Source organism: Scophthalmus maximus, chromosome 6, assembly GCF_022379125.1.
Source record: "Scophthalmus maximus strain ysfricsl-2021 chromosome 6, ASM2237912v1, whole genome shotgun sequence".
NCBI classification, from domain to species: Eukaryota; Metazoa; Chordata; class Actinopteri; order Pleuronectiformes; family Scophthalmidae; genus Scophthalmus; species Scophthalmus maximus.
In genome coordinates, this window is record NC_061520.1 from 9,188,194 (window position 1) to 9,203,712 (window position 15,519).

At 41.6% G+C, this 15,519-nt stretch overlaps 1 protein-coding gene across 2 annotated transcripts; it reads left to right on the forward strand.

Annotated features, from left to right (window-relative positions):
- Positions 1 to 75: 75 nt before the first annotated feature.
- mars1 (methionyl-tRNA synthetase 1) lies at positions 76 to 15,483 on the forward strand. Of its 2 annotated transcripts, XM_035632932.2 has the most exons (22): positions 76 to 400; positions 2,183 to 2,273; positions 2,573 to 2,651; positions 2,741 to 2,872; positions 3,730 to 3,805; positions 4,013 to 4,197; positions 5,182 to 5,291; positions 5,462 to 5,578; positions 5,836 to 6,039; positions 7,588 to 7,789; positions 8,257 to 8,331; positions 8,551 to 8,721; positions 9,268 to 9,363; positions 10,181 to 10,298; positions 10,498 to 10,711; positions 11,945 to 12,076; positions 12,339 to 12,443; positions 12,746 to 12,941; positions 13,547 to 13,618; positions 13,869 to 13,895; positions 14,174 to 14,308; positions 14,911 to 15,483. In XM_035632932.2, the coding sequence occupies exons 1-22, from the start codon at positions 298 to 300 to the stop codon at positions 15,058 to 15,060; spliced, it is 2,790 nt and encodes a 929-aa protein (XP_035488825.2). In that variant the 5' UTR covers positions 76 to 297; the 3' UTR covers positions 15,061 to 15,483. The 2 variants fall into 2 exon arrangements, with proteins under 2 accessions (XP_035488825.2, XP_035488826.2); XM_035632933.2 differs by lacking the exon at positions 13,869 to 13,895 and having other exon boundaries at positions 82 to 400.
- Positions 15,484 to 15,519: the final 36 nt, after the last annotated feature.

The window sequence follows — 15,519 nt, forward strand, 5'->3', positions numbered from 1 at the left end:
GCGGAAATAAAAACAAGTTATACAACTGTGCGGCGAAGTTCCGCTCCGGGTAATGGTCTTTGGGTGATGTAGTCCTTTAAGCAGGGCGATTACTGTTTCTGCCGACGACGCAGACACCGCTGAAAAACTACAACTCCGCCATTTGTGGACGGAGCCGACAGTGCTTGCATCAGCTCGTGTGTGGAGTGTAGTGGACTGTACTCGCCGGCAAGTCACCACCAACCAGCCCCCTTGGCTCGTGTCAAAGTTGAACAGACACCGGTGTCACCAAAGCGGAACAGCTACAGAACGGCCCAAATGAAGCTGTTCGTGAGTGAGGGCAACCCGCACTGCCTGAAGGTGTTGGCTGCGTTGGAAGTGACCGGGGCTCCGTGCGACGTCCAGTATGTGAACCACGACGGTAAGACAGCGTGGTTCGCTCTGTGTCACGGACGAGCGGTGGCCACGCAACAACAGCTGTCGTGTAGCCGAAGGCAGCACCGGTTTATCGTCCCCAGTGACTTTGTGTTTGGTTCAGATCGAGCTGAATGTGCTGTAGCTGACGCTTGCTACCGAGGGCTAGCTGAGCTAGCTAGCTGTAAAGTGACGACTGCCCGTCAGTGTCAGTCACGAGGGCTGGACTGAGGTGTCCTACCTGTAACTGCGTCTGAGAAGCAGCTAGAAAGCTCTCTTCATGCACATCACTGCTTTTGTCTGTCATGCTTTAGCAGTGTTTGTTTGTTTGCTTGTGCAGCATCACGCAGCCTCTGTGTGTCAGCGCATAGGCACAGGTGGTGAAGTTGCAGGGCTGCAATCTTGTTCGTTTTTTGGGGTTGATTGTATCCTAGAGGCAGATCCAATCAAAATTCAAAAAGTTCTAACACCCGTTCTTTAATCAGTCTGTTTGTGTCAGTGGGAAATAAAATGGTTTTCCAAAGCAGCCAGGCTGATTTTGATTTGCTACCAGGCAGATCAGGCTGCACCCAAGGACAAACCTGGATGGATGACCAAGAACCTAAAAGCTTATCTGAACAGTCTGACTCTGGGAGTTTACCCAATCCAAAGTTTATTGTAGATGAAATCAACTGAGATTGAACTGAAGGCTGATATAATATCATGCCATTTGAATCACTCATTCCTCCATTAATGGTCATGTGACTAATATCTGACCCACCTTTCGGCTCCACAGCTGACAGTTTTCAAACATGAGTTCAACATGCATTGTTTTAGAATTGACTCTTAACACAGGATATGGTTGGATCACATGGGCTGTATATACTCCTCCTTACGTATTACTTTTGGAGACTTGGATTATTTCTACCCAATGCACTGTCTAGGAGAACACCGTCATAGATGCTGCTGTTTAAAATGAATCAGATTCTGATTAAATGGTAGTTTCTCCCACTGTCAGGCTTATGGCCTGATTGTCTCAGACATTAGAGACATGCTTCACTCCGAGTCCCAGATGTGTGCCAGTTCTCCCCGGAGGCTGGATCACAGTGATGGGATAAAGTGGGACCCTCTGACATGCAGACACAGTTTATGAATTAATGGGCTGTACTCAGTAATACACATTCTATCAGGGCTATAGTGACGCAGTGGTAAAATATCCTGTGAGTAATAGCTGTTTGTTACTTATCCATTGGTTTATTCAAAGTCTGTAATAATAAACATTTATTAAGGTAAATACTGTTGTGTCCATGCTGGATTAAACATATATATATATATATAATCCAAGAGCCACCATAAAACCATTGAATTGAACTAACAAAGTAAAGACATCTATAAAAAAAATGTAATCAGAACCCCCTCATCTATCTTAAATTCTGATAAACTCCAGATTAAAAAGATCAAATCCTTGACGTTAATTGTGACCTTTGTGTTCGCCGTGGACCGCTCAAGTAACTTTGCTGATGAGTATTGCAGCTGAGAATTTGATCACAGGATTATCCTCGAAGCGTTTGAGGAGTGTGGTGTTATTACTTCTCTTTGAAGACGCAATGTTGAATTCAAATACAATGTTTTCCTAGAAATGGATTAAAATAAAGAAGACCTGAAGGGTTTACAACCAGATAAAGAATCTAGTCTTACTCGTCTAACTTGTCCATATGCTCACAGTCACATGCATGACAATCTTGTCTGTGTATTTTATTCAGAATCATTTAAGAAAAAAACTCACAATCTCTTTCTGTTTATTTTTCAGAGACAGTGGTGCCCTTTCTTAGCCGTCCAACTTTGCCAGCCCTCCTCCTGCCCAGTGGACTTCATCTTTTCAGCCCCAATGCCATCTGCCAGTCAGTAGACTTGTATACATTGTCCTTCCAGCTTGTTCATTAATGAATGCCAAATAGGCACGGGCATGGAGGCCGATGGTCACTACCTCTGTATAACTTATAGATATCTAAAATTCCAAAGGGTCAGTTAAGAGTCACTTGCCTCCATTTGTACCAAGCCATACAAAGACCCTTGGCTCTAATTTTCCCGGTTTTATTGCCATGAGCCCTCAAAATGTATCCTTACTAACTAACTCATTAGGATGAAGCATTTACGTTGAAGATATCTGTATTTTACATGTGGGTTTTTTTCACATCAGATACCTATTTGAAGTAAAAGGACAAGAATCCAGTGACCTTTGCAGCCAGTGGCTTGAATGGGAGGCCACAGATCTCCAGGTAAACTGACCTTGGTCACAATTGTTTGGTTTACTGCTTGATCTAATGCAATTCAATCAATTCATTTCTAATTAGCCTCTGTTTTGCAGCCTGCGCTGCTACAGGCTCTTCACATGGCAGTGCTGCAAGGAAAAGCTTCAAATCTGCCAAAGTTCCTCCAGGGGCCCCTAAACTACTTGGACCAAGGCTTGAGCAAGAGAGACACGACATATTTAACCGGGGTACGGTATCAAAGTTCTATTACTCATTTTCCAGTGTCCATTTAGCTGCCGTTTACATTGTCAATACAGAAGATTAAGACAAACATTCTCACTCAAACAAAGCATTTTCAGTCTGTAAAATAGATGATCAAGTCAAAAGTTCATGATGCCTCTTTGGAAGCTCAGCTGAGCTTTAATGGAGCGTCTCCTGTGTGCCACATCTAGCTCCTCTGGCAATGTTTCTTTTTGTCTTCTTCTCTGCAGCTGATGCTGAGCTAGTGATGCATTTACAGTTAAAAACATTCATCTGGGGAGGAGGGGAGGTTATCTTGCAGATGTGCCCAAGTGTGTGTGTGTGTGTGTGTGTGTGTGTGTGTGTGTGTGTGTGTGTGTGTGTGTGTGTGTGTGTGTGTGTGTGTGTGTGTGTGTGTGTGTGTGTGTGTGTGTTTGTGTTTGTCAGTCAGTCAGTTCTCTGTGGTATTTGCAGCTCCCTGTGGCAACAAGTCCTCTGCATCTGTCATATATTTCATGTGTATAGAAATATGTTTCGTTAAGTCTCTTGGTGATCAGCATGGCTTGGAGGAACCTTGTGTTAAGTAAAAGAAAACTGGTAAGCTGAGGCAGTTGCACAAGTAAGTAGTGTTCTCATTTAGTGAGATACAAGCAAAAAACTAATCCATGCTGAAAATAGTCATCCCACGGTTATACCTTAGGTAGGAAGTCAACAAGGGGTCGGCTGGTACCTGCAAATCCCCCTCTGTTTTCAAAACAACAAGCACATCAGTTATTGATGGGATGACTAGACAGGACACATAGCAGGTGCAGGAGTAGTGTGCTTTATTTCATTTTTAAAATTATGTTAATTGTGCTTTGTTTAGGAGGCCGTTTCTCTTGCGGATGTTGTTTTGTGGGCTGCGCTGTACCCTGTTTTATCTGAACCTTCACTAGCACTGGGTAAGTAGTAATAAACTTTGATGTTGGTCATGCATTCCCCTTTGAAATACATTTACTTTTTTCCTATTTTCATTTCTCAGATTTGTTTTCTTCAGCCCTTTACTTACCTTCTTCTTTTATTTCATCTTTATATGTGTTATTTGCAACTTCTCCTTCTCTGTGCTCAAACAATCTATGATTTATGTGCCCCTTTTTTAATTCATACAGGTGAAGGAAAGTCAGTGAAGGCCTGGTTTGGCCGCGTGGCTGCTACGCACGGCTTCCAGTCTGCTGCTCAGAAAGTGCTGCAGGGAAAAGGCCTGCAGGGCATGAAGAGCTACATGCAGAGGCAACCTTCCCGTCAGAGCAGCCAGTGCAGAGACACACAGCCATGCAACAGCTGCCCTGCTGAGGTATCATCATGACAACTATTAGACTTAAAGCACTCTTGCAGTACAAAAAGCATTCATTTGTGCTTATGACTCAGGGAAAACCTGCAAGGTTTTTTTTCTTCAAGGTAAAGATGTATAAACTTAACACCTAAAAAGACATGTAGACACACATTTTCTTTCCCATATTTTCTGTCCTTACTCCTCTGAAAAGATTTTCTATTATCAGGGAGAAAGTTAAAGCATCCAAAAGGTTGCAAGATGAATTCATTAAACTAAACAAGGCTCTTTCTTGTAGAGCAGGTGCAGTCTTTTGATGAGACTTAACCTGGCTCTGTAAAGGCTTAATCAACACCTGTGTTGGGATATAGAAATTCCAGCATATAGAGGTTACATCACTATTTCTTTATCACTTGCCTCTCTGTCTTGTTCGAGCATGGGAGGATTTGAACAGGTGTTAATCAAATTTAGCAGCAGGGGTTATGGCTCCCTGTCAGGATGTTGCAGGATGTGTGATCTCAGATTTGCCCCGTGCTTTTGGATTAAGGGTCAGTAGGTGAAGGGAGAGTTTGTGATTTATGGGACATGTGTAACAAAATACAAAAAAATGAATCCAAGAGTCTTGGATCTTCTACAGTCACACTGAACACAAACGCATATTTGTGCACATACTGCAGTGCCTCCTTGCTTTGTCCTCTTCTGCATCTGAAAATGGAGATAAGTTTGATATTGTGGTCAAAGTTTGTGAGCTCCCAGTGGCAACTGATTATGAATCATCATATTTTTGTTAGTGGCAATACAACTTTGGGTTTGTTGATCAAACTGTCCAAGATTTGAAATCTTTTTAAGGACACGGAGGCAACATTTAGGTCATTTATACCCCTTAATGTTTTGGGCCAATGTTTTTGGCAACATATTTACTTTTGGAGATTACCAGCCTTTACGTGTTGGTTTCAGTTTGTTTTCTCCAGTTAACATTTTACTATCTATATGTTCACATTTGTTTAGTGTGAAGAGGGAGAACGTGTGGTTTCAGAAGAGGAGATGCAGGCTGCTGCTCTCACCTGGAGCAAAGGTTTGAATACCTGCCCAGTGATTACAGACAGACAACACCCCATGTAAGTAAAGTGCAATTTCCCAGTCACGACATTAAGCAGATGCTTCCATTCAGAGTGATGTGCAGTGAGTGTGTACTCGCTGTATGTTATATGAATGTTGTGGCGTTCAGGTCACCTCAGATCCTCTTTCTGGGACTGATTGAAATTCACTTGTGTGTTTGTTCTCTCAGTTTGCCACAGGAGGGCAAGAGAAACATCCTGCTGACTAGTGCCTTGCCTTACGTCAACAATGTCCCCCACCTGGGTAACATCATTGGCTGTGTCCTCAGCGCTGACGTCTTCTCCAGGTAGGAATTTCTGTCTTTTCTTTAAACGTAGGTGCTAGAAAAACATGATATGTTTACCTATGATAATGCTATGATAACATGGACCCTTGCATCAAACACATTTTTATATTAAAATACAAAATAAACACAAGTATATGCATAGTTTTTTAAAGGAACAAGGAAAACTGTGTGTCATTTTCTTCCTCACCAACAGGTTATCCATTCTCTCTTGTCCTATCTTGTCCCACTAACTCTATCCATCCATCATCTTCTTCAAGGTATGGCCGCCTGCGAGGCTGGAACTTGCTGTTTGTGTGTGGCACAGATGAGTACGGCACAGCTACGGAGAACAAGGCCAGAGAGGAGGGCCTGACACCGCAGCAGATCTGCGACAAGTATCATGCTGTTCACGCCTGCATTTACGAGTGGTTCCAGATTGACTTTGACTTTTTCGGCAGAACCACCACTGAGAAGCAGACAGAGTAAGTGGAGTCAGGGAAGCAGGCTCTGTTGGCCTGTTTGGGGCCAATAGTGTGGGGGGGAATGTAATCTATAGATATGTGAGAAATTACAGACCAATGTCTTTCTGTCAGTAATCACATAAAGATAAAGCTAAACAGGGAGATCTCCTGTAAAAATCAAGAGCTAATTTCATGATCCTGGTCCGCACATGGTGTTGGATGTGGTTCTGATGCCATTTGGCTTTGGTAGGAAAGAACAAACATACAAAAATGACATAACATAGGATTACTATAATCTTGCAGTAGATACTGGTGTGGACGTCTAGCCTTTGAAACCATAAATTCTCCTTTACTTAATCTCAGAGATTATCAAGGATGATTTTGAAATGTAGGTTATTGCTTACTTTTCAGGGGTTAACCAAAAAAAGAAAATAAATCCTATTAAAAAATGTCTTCAAAATCTTAGCCACATGTATTATGAGTCTGGAGACGGACATACAACCACAAGCCGGTTATTCAACTTTTTTGTAGTTAAGGGGCAACGTTCTACAAATATTGGTATAACACATTAATAAAAGCAAGGGTTGTGTGTAAAGGTAAATTTGGACAGTCAGACAAGGCTCCACTTTATTTAATAGTTTTGTTATGCATGTTTTCACGAAATGGTGTCTCTTCAAAACCATTCAACCTTTTTATGACGTTAAAAAAAAAGGCCAGATGAAAGGAAACTTATTGGCAGAGTTAATGTATGAGGAAAAAAAAGAATGTAGATGTTCTACAGAAAAACTTTATTGTGTGGATGATGTAACCAAAGTGTAGAGGGAAAATTTGTTTTATGGCCTGTTGCTATTAGAAATCATTGAAGTATGATGGAAGCTATGAAAATGATAAAGTGGATGTGATTTACTGTCAGTGAGCTGCACAGTGCTCTCCTCACTGTATGGAAGAACTGTCAGATAGTGTTTCCCTTTTATAAAGATATTCAAATATGAAAAATTGTAAAATTGTGGGTTTGCTTGGTTTATCTCCTTACACGTAGAAATGGGAAACAAAGTAGAGACACTTTTCTTTGTGGAAATTGGACTGAAATCCTCGTATTGTTTGTTCAAATATAGCAACATAAAATGCACAAGCACCATGTTATTGGAAATGTGAACACAGCCCAAAGATTAAAGACCTGACTTGAATCAATGCTTTGGATGTAAGGTCTTTAAATTTAAATTCACCAAACAACAGAACAAAAGATTTGTGCCAAAAATTTTTACTAAATCAACAACACAGTCTCTTCCCTTCATCTTCCTTTTGTTGTATAATGCTCTTTTTTCTCTGTTGCTCTATGGACCCAGAAAGTTTACATCATTTTATAGCCAACAAGAGAGCAGCATCGGTCTGAGTTGGAAGGGGGGGGAAATGGTCAGGTGTCATTGACTCATTATTTCTCACATTAGACAACTCACTGTGTTTGTCGCTGCTTTAACACTGAGCTAAAGAGAGGAGGAGATGGACACAGCCCCAGAAGAATATTTCAACCATCTGTTTTTCCTTTTTTTCTTCTTCTTCTTTCTTTAGAATTGCCCAGAATATATTCTGGCGACTCCACAAGCATGGATTCCTGGTGGAAGACACGGTGGAACAACTGCGTTGTGAGAGCTGTCAGCGTTTCCTGGCTGACCGATTCGTAGAAGGCACCTGTCCTCACTGCAGCTATCCAGAGGCTCGTGGTGATCAGTGTGACAAGTGCGGGCGGCTCATAAATGCCGTGGAGCTCAGGGTGAGTTTGGAGGAGCAGAGTGTACATCCAGGGTGATTGTACATCCAGGGTTATTATACGGGGCAAGAGGAGGATTGTCATGACGATTATCGTCACAGATGACTGTTAAGAGAACGATGGTGGTAAAAACTGGAATATCCCTTTACTTTTTTTGTGTAAATGTATACGTATATAAATGAAAGTCATATCCTAGTATTTGGAGATTGGGGTCAATGATGCTACCTGCACCCTGTACATCTAAAAAATGTTCCACCTTGGTATAGAATTATGAATCTACAAATACCGACATTCTTTTTTGATCAGAGACAAGTGCTGCAGCTCCTCATTACTGTAAATATAGAATTGTGGCTGCTCTGTAATTGTGAGATTCTTCCATTAAATCAAGAAGTATTCTCCTCTAAATTGTAAATTTGGGTTCAAGAAAATCAGGTCACATTTATCAGTGTTGTCATTACTGTCCCTTCCAGGAACCCCAATGTAAAGTCTGCAGGCAGACTCCAGTCGTCCGCTCCTCCAAACATCTTTTCCTGGACCTGCCAAAGGTATGGTTTTCATTCTGCATTGTAACGGCCCTTTTTTGTCCACTCTCCACATTTATACCACAGGGATGGAGACACAGGAAATGACTTTAGTGACTCAGACAGCATGTGGAAGGCAGTTATCGCTGTGGTCATTTTATTATAGAAATGGCTTCTACTCTCTTTAGAGCCGTGGTTCAGTGTAAGACATCAGCATCCTCACTCTCTCTTTCTGTCATGCAGCTAGAGCCTCAGTTGGAGCAGTGGCTGGACAGGTCGACAAGCACAGGAGACTGGACGGCAAATGCCAAACAGATCACTCGCTCCTGGCTGAGAGACGGACTCAAACCTCGCTGCATCACCAGGGACCTGAAGTGGGGAACTCCAGTGCCTCACCCTGACTTTAAAGAAAAGGTCTGATTCTCTCACGGAATAAAACATAATTTTTCACAGATGCTGCTGTTGGATTGCATTTGCTTGTTTTAAGTTAGTTATTTTCTGCAAGCAATGGAAAAGATGTATAAAACTGCGTTACCTGCTGAGAGGATGATGAATGCAGACACATAATATCTAAGGTCACTTTCCTAATTAAACATGATAAAAAAATGACTATGCACTGTGTTACCACCTGGCTCAAGATGGGCAGGTAAAAGAAGGCGACCCTCCAGCAGCTTATACAGACTGCAAGACAAGAATGGGACAAAGGCAGGAGGAGTGGGAGGGGTCATAACAACTGTTTTCATATGCTGTAGTGAATGATGATACTGCAGTGCTCTCTGTTAGTACACTTAAGAGACCTTCTGTTTCTTGTATTACACACCTCTGCCCTGTCACCCCACACAGTAATTCAGATCTTAATCTTGGTGTTTGATTCATGTCATCCAGAATTATTTACTGTAACACAAAGAAATGCTAAAAAAAAGTTATTTCACGCTCATGACTCTCTTTCTGCTTCTGCAGGTGTTCTACGTGTGGTTTGATGCCCCGATCGGTTATTTGTCCATTACCGCCAACTACACCGACCAATGGGAAAAGTGGTGGAAGAATCCTAGTCAGGTACCAACCCACAGCCCACACCCCCAGTACGAATGATGTCAGAATTTATGAGCCATACTGATGCTCGAGCTTGGCACAGATGTGATCCTCTTCACCACTGATCTGATCTTTGTGATTACTTTCATCGCCCCATCTAGAGTTTATAACACAAAAACAACTGTAGCAACGTTTAACCCTAAATTGAGACCGAGGGAAGATATAACCTGTTTAATTATGAATGAAATACACATTTGGTTTTCCGACACAATAGAATTGTTTAAAAGCATTATACTGCAGGTCATTGTAGTTCTTTTAAAATTTTCCTCTCGCAGCATGAGCAGTCTGACCTACGTTTTCTTGGTTTTTGTTGACCATGATGCTGTTACCAGCTCAACTTGGAGAAGGGGAACTCCTTGTCATTTTGTTGGTGCATGTGAATTTCATATATTCCATATTTTAAGATCACACACCACTCTGCTTCCCACACATACAGTAACAAATGTCAAAGCTTGAAACGTGCTTGTGGGCTATTTGTAACGAGTTAATTTAACTGCAACTTGATTTTTTTTTAAAAAAGAGCCTTAAAACCTAACAAGGTCCAACATATCTTCTTCACTCTCACTGACTCATCTCATATCTCGCCATCTAAAACCCGAGGATTGAGCTCCTGTTATGTGTGCGTGATGGCTTGTATTTGCGGAGAGAGAGAGAATGAGAGAGATGGGGGTTGGGGGTTGGGGGTTGGGGAGAGCTGATAAGTCCTCTTTGAACTGGATGATCTCATGATGATCTAATATGATGTCATCCTCTCAGTGCATTGTTGTGTCTCTGCCACCAGGTGGAGCTGTACAACTTCATGGCCAAAGACAACGTGCCATTCCACAGTGTAGTTTTCCCCTGCTCCCTACTGGGAGCTCAAGACAACTACACTCTGGTCAGCCACCTCGTTGCCACTGGTAATCACTTATTTCGCACCGACTGATTCATTTTTTAGATTTTATCTTATTAGAATAATATTGGGATACACAACAGTTCTTAAAATGATTCATTCATTCATTCATTCTGTTTTACAACACAGACAGCATGAATAATCCCATTCACACTTGAAATGAAGGTTCAGCTTTGACGGTAACTCTTGCTCTAACTCCACCACAGAATATCTGAATTACGAGGACACTAAGTTCTCGAAGAGCCGCGGTGTTGGGGTGTTTGGAGACATGGCAAAGGACACGGGCATCCCGTCGGATGTGTGGCGATTCTACCTGCTGTATGTGCGTCCAGAGGGACAGGATTCCGCCTTTTCCTGGGCCGACATGGCTACGAAGAACAACTCTGAGCTGCTCAACAACTTGGGCAATTTCATCAACAGGTTGGTAATGGTCATATGTTTTGAGATGAATTCCTGCTCAGTCGCTGGTGAAATAAGAAATGGTGCAATTCATCTCAAGTTGCTCACATTTTGTTCACTCACTCACGTCCAATTACTAAGTTTTCAGATTGTTGTACTAATTGAAAAAAAGTATGTTGGAGCAGCAACTATTACAAGAGGTTCACCCTAGTTTTATACATTTGTTTGGGATGGTGTAATTTAGCCCCAATTTAATTGCCTCAAATGATTTTTAAAAGATCAGGGTTAAATCCCACATCAAAGATTTTTCTCAGCAGTTTTTTTTTTTTTTCAAAGTACCTTGATCTTCAAAATTGGTCTCGGGCAGCAACGTTGACGCCTAATTGGTTCGAAAATATCTTGTAGATTGCATCCAGCCTAAGGTGTCGGAGGTAGAAAGTATTCAGCTTCAGAAAATAAATCCTGTCCTTGCCTTGATCCAGTCACTAAACTACATCGTTAGCGACAGTGTGTCCGTTTTATCCCCTGCTTTTTCAAATTCATAAACAAGCTATTACATTTTGTTGATAATCTTGCAAATAATCAGCTCGACCATCCACAATTGGTAGAACTGTACTTAACATTTACCAAAAGCAAACTTTACTTTATTGATAAGGAAAATTCCATCATTTTACCAGAAGGAATTTTGTTGTTTATTCTGCCATTATGAAAAAAATACTCCTAGGGCTTTGAAGTGTTGCTAATAAAAAGAATTACGTGTTAACCCTCACATATCAAAATCCCAGTTCATTGTAAAATTAACAGTCACGTCAAAGCGTTTTGGTCTGACATACCTATAGAGAGAACAGTTTGTTGCATCAGACATGACAAAAACTTTCTCACTACAAACATCCTCCTGATGCACCCATACTAGACTCATTTCAAAAAATTCCTGGCTCCCGACACGGCAACAATGTGGAGGCTATGAAGGAGCTGTGAAAAGGCTCCAGTGCCGCACACTTTTGTTAGTTTACACGAGCAGAGCACTGTATTACATCTGGCAACAAAATGTATAATTTATAAACGATTAGTAAGTGAAGTAGCATGCCCTTCTCTCGTTTTGCTCTCACTCCGTCTCCCTGTTTCTCTTGCTGCCTTTCTCTCTCTGTTCACACGTTTCTTTTCCTGCCACCCCCCCACCCCACCCTTTTTTTTTTTTTTTTTTTTAAATCTGTCTCAATCTAACCCCTCAGTCAATCTCCCTCTCTCCTCCAGAGCTGGCATGTTTGTCACTAAGTTCTTTGAGGGCTGTGTGCCTCCGATGGAGCTGCAGCAGGAAGATAAGAAGCTCCTAGCCCTGGTGAGCTGGGAGCTGCAGCAGTACATCCAGCTCATGGACAAAGTCAAGTAAGACAAGTCGAATCGTACACCTGTCAAAAGCAATGATGGAGGGTGGGCTTTGGGATTTAGAGGAAGGTTTATCAATTGTAATTAGAAAAGGTAAAAATAAAAATCTACTTGTCTTCAAATGGTTAAATTCAGGAATTTAAAGGGATTTAAAACAGTTACAATTACAAAATATATATATATATACATTGGCAGTACCATAAATCAAGACTTCTCATTGGCCTGCTGTCATTGTCATTGCTCTCATCAAATGTTCCACCAGAATCCGTGATGCCCTTAAACACATCCTGAACATATCTCGCCATGGCAACCAGTACATTCAAGTCAACGAACCCTGGAAGAAGATCAAGGGAGGAGACGCAGAAAGGTCAGATGGCCTAGACTTTGTAATTCCATAAAAAAAGAGATGGATTTAAGTGAAAATATTTGTTAATTTATCTTAATATATATTAAAGCAGAGATTGACCATATACCTATTGAAAAATGTCTAACTTATTTGTAGTCATGTGAAATTCAAATGACCTTGCACAGGCTTAATTTATAACATCAATTTGAAAAGAGAATTAATTGTATGTACACCAAACTAGAGGAGCAGTAATGAAAATCTCAAAGAATTTGATTTAGAGATTTTGAGCGGCTGGTTGATGCTCTCCTGTTTGTCCTCTTCAGGCAGCGTGCGGGAACAGTTACTGGTGTCTCGGTGAATATCGCCTGCCTGCTGTCAGGGATGCTGTTGCCTTACATGCCAACGGTCAGCCAAACCATCAGGGACCAACTCAACGCCCCTCAGTCTTGCCACAACGCCATGTTTGAGGGCACTGGCACCTTTGTTTGCACCCTGAGAGCGGGCCACCGCATCGGCACTGTGAGTGTGACCCGAAACAGTACACAGAAAAACGTGGAACGTCCAAGTGTGTTGACGATGGGTGATACAATGAGGATGCAACAGTCTGTCAGTATTTCAGTACTCTAATCACACACACGCCCAAGAATAAAATAGCCTAGACGGTGTTTCTGGGCCTCAGCCTTCGAACACCAAGTTTCTCTCGGGCCACTTGTCCCCTCAGGCCTAATTGTGGTGGCCTGAGTCTGCAGCGGCGTGCCAACACTGCATTCACTCTCTCCGAGCGTTCGTGATTCGTGCTTGAGGTCCAACACTATTCACATTTCACACCAAGACTACACAATGCTTAGTGTATATGCACATGACCTCTCTGGCGAACCACATCCTTAATCATCAGTGTAATACTGGCAATCCCAATCAAAACTGCACATTTTTCGCACATAGTCATCTACTTACTTGCATAATCCTATTTGTTCGAAGCCGAGCACTGAGCCTTCAGGTAAAATTTTCCAGCTACACTGGCCTTGGGCTGGATCCACAATTGCATTTTTTTTTTTAAACACTTGCGCATATATCCCTTTTTAATTTCTACTTTTCATTCCCCTGCCAATCTGTTTTATTCCTAGGTCAGTCCGTTGTTCCAGAAACTGGAGGTGGACCAGATCGAGGCTTTGAAGAAGAGATTTGGTGGACAGCAGGTATTTGATGTTTATGATGCCTAATGGTCCGTGCAGAGTTCAGTCAGGTCTTGTAGTAATATAGGTTGACTATTTATTAATTATGAAATAAGGAAGAGACTTTCACCAGAAAATTCTAATTTATACTTAATTCGAGTTTTTTGAAGCGTGATGAAGACAAAACGCAGTATTAATGTTTAAATTCTGGATCAAGCATCCGTCATTTAGAATAATCCCTCTCTAAACCTTCTCCTTAATCGCCTGCCTCTAGCCCGAAGATGAACCGCCTAAAAAAAAGGTATTGAGCGGTATTTGTATGTGTGCACACTGGTGCTGTTGTGTTGAACCGCACGCCTTCACTAACACTAGCAGCTCATCTAATGTCCTCATATTTTCACTCATCTCCGTGTGTCCTGTGTGATTCATTATCCATTCACACATCTTGACTCACAAAATCCTGTCGACGTGTTGAGTGATGAGCGTAATTGTATCAAATGGGTTAAGTCATTTCTGGAAATAATAACCATCAAATCGCCTCAAATTCAAACATCTTCATGCGTCTGCTTCCGCCCTCAGATGACAGCTCAGAGCGCTGCCAGCACTCCGCCTGCCGCCGTGCCAGCTCCTGCTGCTCCTGCCGATGAGGTGGCGATGGTGAACGCAGTGGACCCAGAAAAAGCCAAGCAGCTCACTCAGGCAGTGACTGAGCAGGTGAGATCGGGAGACATCAAATCGCAAACCTATTTCTTGAATTTGATCATATATCATATTAAAATCCAAATTAATCTGCGATTAGATAAGCACAGAACTGTAAGTTATATATATTTAAGTGTTAGACTATTTTAATTGACTTCCTTTTTATCAAAATTATCATTCCGATAACTGGATAGCAGAGCGGATGGCATTTTTTTTTCATATTGAACGCAAAAGTGCCTAAAGAAAGAATCAAATCCCGCACACGACAAACTAACACAGAAATAAACGGCTAATTTAGAAATCAGTTCTAGTGGGAAAATTATCCTGTAATGCGTTAAATCTGTAATTAATTAATATTGCTTTATCTACAAATTTGTAATCTTTGAAGTTTAAACACTTTCTGCTACAAATTGGAGTCCGATGTTTTACTCTAAGTATTTTTGAAATCAAGGCAGACGCGTCGAATTACAAACTGACAAACTTCTCTTTTAGTTGATCCCTTTTCTATTTGACAAGATCGCTGCCAATTTCTGTTTATCCATAAAAGTTCAGGTATTTAATCAAAATCAGATTTAGGTGCGAGAAATCTATTAAAACCCGGTCATCTTGTCTGTCAGGGGGAGAAGGTGCGAGCGCTCAAAGCCCAGAAAGCAGAGAAGGCTGTGGTCACAGCAGAAGTGGCCAAACTGTTGGACCTTAAGAAACAACTGGCTGCGGCTGAGGGGAAGAACACTGAGCCTGCACCTCAGAAGAACAAGAAGAAGTGAGACGGAAACAAAGGGAAAACAAAATGATGGAGGTAGAATGGTGGAGAATGGAACAAGATGTACACCAAGAGAGAGATGAGGGTATTAGCTCACGGCAAAGCCATGACAGGATCTAAGACAATGTGGTATTGGCACTGAGGACTAACGAAATGCTCGGTAGGCCGACGGGGAAATGAAAACACACAAAGAGAGTAAAATGAATGCAGCAACAGAATGGAAGGATTTGGAAAAATCCCTACACCAAAAGAAACTGATTTTATACTCTGCCTGTTATAAACTCAGCATACGATATTAGCATTGGAAGGTGTGTTGCGCATTTAAAGATGTCTTTTTATATCCTCTGGAAAAAAAAATTTTTTTGCCATTTTTCCCAATACCCTTTTTGGATCCAGACAAATAAATTAAAATTCTAATTTTAAAAAAGTCTGTACTCGTCCCCTTTGTCCATTACCTATAGTT

What these genes read in the sequence shown, in the direction of transcription:
- mars1 (XM_035632932.2), top strand. Translation starts at nt 298, where the DNA reads ATGAAGCTGTTCGTGAGTGAGGGCAACCCGCACTGCCTGAAGGTGTTG. An exon ending in GCAACAGCTGCCCTGCTGAG is followed by an intron (nt 4,198 to 5,181) that starts GTATCATCATGA and finishes ACATTTGTTTAG; the next exon opens with TGTGAAGAGGGAGAACGTGT. An exon ending in AGAGATTTGGTGGACAGCAG is followed by an intron (nt 13,619 to 13,868) that starts GTATTTGATGTT and finishes GCCTGCCTCTAG; the next exon opens with CCCGAAGATGAACCGCCTAA.